We start from the raw sequence: 5932 nt of genomic DNA on the forward strand, positions 1-5932 counted from the left end.
CGAGACGTCCACCCGTGCTCGACCTAGCACGCGAAGCTCGTGGCCGTTGAAGTCTACGAGCCGTCCCGTTGGTTTCTCCAGGGCAGTGTGGGACAGCTCCGGCAGCAGTCCTTTGAGCTTGTCCCACGACATGATGGAACAGATGGATCCCGTATCCACCTCCATCTTACATGGTCGCCTCCCGATCATGACTGTTGCGTAAAACTTTTCCGCGCCAGTCGAGTTGGTGTGGCTGACAACCATGTGGTGCACCTTGCGCTCGTCCTGGTCGTTGTAGCCCCTTCTCTGGTCGCGCCTCCCTTCGGGTTGGGCTGACCCCTTCCATCTGTTCTCACGCGGTCTATGGGGCGGCGAGTGGCGTGGCGGTGAGCGGCGCGGTGGGGATCGTCGTGGTGGAGACGTGTGCCTCCGTGGGGGCGATCACTGTTTCCTGGAACTCGGGTGCGAGGCTCGGCATGCTTTTGCGATGTGTCCTCGCCTCAGGCAGCGGCTGCACGTGGTGTCTAGGAACCGACAGTTTGCTCGTGTGTGGTTCCCCAGACACCCTGGACACTCGAGGTCGTCCCGCTTGTCTCGCCATGCTCGCTGCTTCCGGCTGGTAGCGGTGCGGTGGACGGTCTCTTCCTCGCCGGCCTCGTCCAATTCGGTGGCCTCCGGATCGGGGGTTGGCTCGCGATGGGTGCGATGGATATCACCCCGTCTCATCTCGGTGGCCGTGGATTCGGACACTTCTGCGGCGAGGGCCTCGTCTAGTGCTTCGCTGAGGGTGAGACTTCGCCGCACGATGAGTCGCTTCTTCACCTGCTCGTCCCTCATACCCATGACGAGTCGGTCCCGCAGCATATTTTCCAGGGCGACGAACTCGCATCGGGCTGCGATCGATCGGAGCTCTCCGAGGTACTTCCTGATGGGTTCGCCCGCCCGTTGTCGTCGGTTGTAGAAGTGGTTCCATGCGACTAGGAACCCTTCGGAGATCCCGTACTGACCAGCCAGCAGACGTTGGATATCTGCCCAAGGGGTGTCCTCGATGCTGGCTGGAGCGACCAAGGAGCGGGCCACGTGGTAGACCTCGTCTCCGCAGTTTGCGAGGAATAAAGCCTTCTTCTGATCCCCGGGAATGCCTTTTTGCCCATTCCCGGCCAGNCCTGTTGCTAGTTAGCCAACCAGCAACGGGCATGAAACTGTATGCAGATGGAGAAAGGCAATCACCCTTAATGGGCGATCAATGGTGAAGGGCAATCACCCTTAATGGGCGATGAATGGTGAAGGGCAATCACCCTTAATGGGTGATCAGGATATGCATAGGGGATTAAGGGGGGGGAATACAGAGAACACAACAGAAGGAAATGCTCTTTCCTATTAAAAATGTGTTTACATGAGGACAGATGTAAAACCCAAGTTATCGAGTGAAATCTAATCTCTATGTGACCGTAGAGATTTACTGTTAACATGATAAATTTCTACCTGGATTTAGTTTGTTTCATTCATTCATTCATTCATTCATTCATTCATTCATTCATTCATTCATTCATTCATTCATTTGTTCCAGGATAGCTGTATTGGTCCACTACAACAAAACAGTTGAGCTTTGTAGCACTTTTAAAGCTAACAAATTTATAATAGCACAAGAGAGGGATGAGAAAGGTAACGACCACACATGAGCCCAACAGCCATTGTGAAATCACACAGAGCCCCCAGTTGTTGCCAGGAACCCAATGCAATTTTTCTCATTGTATTCATGAAATAAGAGGCCTAGCTTTTTGCTTCTTAAACATCCCCCAAATTCCTGAAATGGAGCAATGTTCTTGCTTTTCACATTGGCAATATAGCTGCAGGGCCTGAAGATGAAAAGGGATGAAATTGCAGTCTGCAGCTGTAATGGGCTGTGAAAGTAACCTTTGGAGACAGGAGGAAGAGCTGCAGGCTAAACAAGGAGCTCACAAGAGAAATCTGAGTCCAAAGAAGCAATGAGGGTGGGGAAGCATCTTGGAAGGACCCTCCCTAGTTTCCTGGAAGCTAAAGGAGGGGGAGGAGGCAGTGCTTCCAGACTTACAAGGTTTGTTTCTGTAACCTTATCATAAAGGTAGTCTAAGTATTCATGGTTCTGGTTACCTGACTGGGCTAACTTGCAGGGCTGACAACAGGAGGCAAAAAACATTCACTCCTAGCATAAGGTTCAGAATCGCAGGATATGCCATCCAATTGAGATTTATGATCACTTGCGCAACTAGTTCAGTTTAAATGAAATTACACCCCATTTCACCACATGCATTAAAGATAAGGGTCTGCTGTTCAGGTGCCCCATCACGTATTGCCAATTATGTTTAAACTACACAGGTTGAGGCTGCCATGACCTGCAAGAATTTAACAAGCTGGCTTTCTCCAGGAAACCTGAGGGAGCATCATGCGGAAATATATATACCTCGCTTCAAGTTAGAAGCCGGCTATGATCTCAACCTGATGTTGCAAGGATTGGGCCTCATCGATGTATTCAGTGAAGCAAAAGCAGACCTCTTGGGAATGTCACCTTCCCGCCAACTCTTCTTGTCCACAGTTGTTCACAAAGCTTATGTGGATGTCAATGAAGTAGGGACGGAAGCAGCAGCTGCAACAGGTGTTGCAGTCTCCAACAGGAGCTTAGAACACTATGAATTATTTGTGGCTGACCATCCCTTCCTCTTCTGCATTCTGCATAATCCGACAGGCACGATTCTTTTCCTTGGGAAACTCTGCAGTCCTTGAAATTCAAACAAGTATCTTTTTTTTTTCTTGAAGCTTATTAAAGTGTACTCCAAGCCACACATTTCTCTGGAATAACTTGATTATAAAATGGCAGTTATAACGCACCTTGAATATATTACTTAATTTGATCACACACAGACACAGACACTATTTTGCATTTCATGTTTAATTCACTAATATGTGCAGCATTATCTTTTTGAAAGAACAAATAAAAAGAATTATACCCCTGTTTCCCTGAAAATAATACTGGGTCTTTTTTTTTTTTGCCTCCAAAAGAGGCACCGGGTCTTATTTTCAGGGGGTGCTTTTACTCACCTCCTGCACCGACAGCCCGGCCCAGCCAGTCCACTTCTTCTGCAGCCGAAGGAGCAGCTTCATTCTGCAGCTGAATTCTGGCCTGCATTTCACAGTCAGGCCTTTCCGGAAGGCCTCTGCAGCCAAGTACCGAGCTACGGATTCAATCCATAGCTCGGTTCTTGGCATCTGTGGCCTTTCCAGAAATGCAGGCCTGCCTGAGAAATGCAGGCCTGGCTGCAGAAGACGGCTCAGATGAAGTGGGCCAGCGAGGAGAGGCCTGACTGCAAGGTAAGTGGGTGCGGGGCACATGGGGAAGATCCACACCCCCACCCTAGCTTGATTTTTAAGTGTGTGCCTCACCCCAAAGCTAGGGCTTATTTTTGGGGTAGGGCTTATATTAGGCCCACCCCCCAAAATAAGCTAGGGCAGTGGTGGCGAACCTATGGCACACGTGCCAGAGGCAGCACTCAGAGCCCTCTCTGTGGACACGCTCACCATGCCCCGGAGATGGCAACCGTCCCTCTTCAACCAGCTGCCCACTAACTCGCCGAGGTCCCAAATGGCTGGATGCATCCCAGCACCCGTGCGCTCGCTGGCCTCTGTGTGCAGGGGCCGATGGTGTCAGGCAGCGGCCGCCCCGGTCCCTGCCTCACCTTGCCCTGTGACAATGGCACCCCCCCCACCTTGCCTCACCTCACCCCACAGGACGAGCCTCCTGCCCACCGCCCTACCTGCCAGAGACCCCCTGGATCTCCCCCAACCCTGCCTGGCCCCCACAGGCGTCTCTCCCCATGAGCAACATTGAGGTGATCACACCCACCTTGGCCACACCCACCCAATCTGCCATGACCACCACAGCCACGCCCATCCAGTGGGCCACGCCCATCCAGTGGGCCACGCCCATCCAGTGGACCACGCCCACTTGGCACCCGGCGATAAATAAGTGGGTTTTGGGTTGCAGTTTGGGCACTCGGTCTCTAAAAGGTTCGCCATCACTGAGCTAGGGCTTATTTTCGGGGTAGACCTTCCTTTCAGGGAAACAGGGTGTACAGGGAACAAGGTATGCAGGGGAAAAGACTTGTGAATCATCTTAGCAGCACCTAGAACAGTCTTCTCCAATCCAAAAAGCTCAAGATACGATGGACTCCCTCTCTCCCCAAATGTTGAGAAATGTTGCCTGAGAAGTATACAGGTCAATGTATTCAGAGGTCACTTGGTGGCAATCTAGAACAAGTGACATTGTGGCTGAGGAATTCTGGGCATTGTAGTCTCCACATCTTAAAGTTGACAAAGCTCAGAAACACTGGTCTAGAAGAATTTTATTTTCTCTGAGCAAGAAGTCACTTTTCATGCCGAGCCTCAGCAAATAACATACAGAATGCAGAACAGAAATATATATTTTTTTCTTGCAACTTTCTGGTACTGAAGTGTAATAAAAATTTCTTAAAATCACAGAGGTAAATTTCAAGGTTTATACACCTTAAATACATCAAGTTCTCCCAAAGGAACAAACAAAACAAATACGTGTAATAAACCTAGACGGAGTGCAAGCTCCACGAAGGGAAGTCTTTAACAGATGGAATAAAGCATATGCATTATTTCAGTAAACGCGGTACCGAAAATTGAAATCTGCAAAATTGCTCACTGTGCTGAGATGGCATTTTTTTAAAAAGTGTGTTGAAACTGGACAAATTAACCCATCTATGGCCAAAAAAGCTTGCAGATGTTTTCTGTTGCAAAGATTAGGAAATGATTTTATCTTTTTTTATTGGTCATTTGAACCCCTGCCAAGTTCTTCATTTCTCAGTTTGGATTTTCCTTCTTGAAAGCTCACAGTTACTCTGAATCAATTGCAATTACAGAGCAATTAACATGCTAAAGGATATTTGTATTATTTTATCACGTTTACATTCTGTCAACTATAGCGCTACACTGGAGGTCCCCAACCTTTTGGGCACCAAGGTCCAGTTCTGTGGAGAGAGGTGTGCTACCTGCATCTCATTGATGGGGTTTTTCTTGTTTGTGCAGCCCAGTTGCTAACATGCCGCGGCCCAGTACTAGTCCACGGACCGGGGGTTGGGGACCCTGCACTACACCCTTCCTTCACCATTGTTCCCTTTATTACTTTTGCTGAAAATTAACTTCTCATCTTCCAAATGTAATCTCACATCCAACAAAGGAACAACTCAGAATGAGAACATGGTGATTCCTGCTAGAATAAGGTATGGAATAGTCAGATGAGACTAAAAGCGTTTGGTTTATCCAAAAATAAGGCAGTGTATAGTATTTGCCTGACTTGTCTTAGCAAACAACATTGCACAACAAGAACGGTATTTCTTCACAAAATACTCCCATCAAGAAAATACCAGAGAATAAATGTTATACAACTCAGCAGGGCTGATTTCTGAGTAAGTTTAAGATGCAACTGGATGGTAATTTAAAGAGGTACAGTAACTGGAATGTTCATGCTTCTACCTGCATCTAAATTGAGACAGTAATATTTATCTTGAATTGTGTAATCTTTTCCTCAGCAACTCTTTGCTTAGATTGTTATAATTTTGCTGGTGGTAGCTGAACGGAAGGAAAAAATATCTTTTCTGCTCTTTCACCAGCACCACCGCCCCACTTCCAAGCTTTCTCAAGGTGGGAAGAAGGGAGGAGTAAGAGGAGAGAAGAGAAAATGAGGGACTTTTGTTACTACTGCTGAGTTCACAATAACAGTAAGAGATCATGGAGTTCATGAGAACGGAGAGGAATTACATAGATTTGAACGTTTTTCTGCAGAAGTTATCAGAAGTGTAATAATGCATGAATTGGACTTGGAGTGAACAAAACTAGTATCTGGTTTCTTTGAAGAACAATTGTTTTCTGAACTCTTATGAATTTGAAATTT

At 47.8% G+C, this 5932-nt stretch overlaps 1 protein-coding gene across 1 annotated transcript in view; it reads left to right on the top strand.

The window, feature by feature from the left end:
• The window catches only part of LOC107283585 (leukocyte elastase inhibitor-like), a 15186-nt gene extending 12333 nt beyond the window's left edge, over positions 1-2853 (top strand). Inside the window, exon 7 of the mRNA XM_029283255.1 lies at positions 2338-2853. Coding sequence (XP_029139088.1) covers positions 2338-2742 — 405 coding nt within the window. The 3' untranslated portion in view covers positions 2743-2853. The remainder of the gene's footprint in view (positions 1-2337) is intronic.
• The last annotated feature ends 3079 nt before the right edge of the window (positions 2854-5932 follow it).

This window comes from Protobothrops mucrosquamatus, unplaced genomic scaffold, assembly GCF_001527695.2.
Source record: "Protobothrops mucrosquamatus isolate PMUCROS unplaced genomic scaffold, P.Mucros_1.0 scaffold43, whole genome shotgun sequence".
NCBI lineage: Eukaryota > Metazoa > Chordata > Lepidosauria > Squamata > Viperidae > Protobothrops > Protobothrops mucrosquamatus.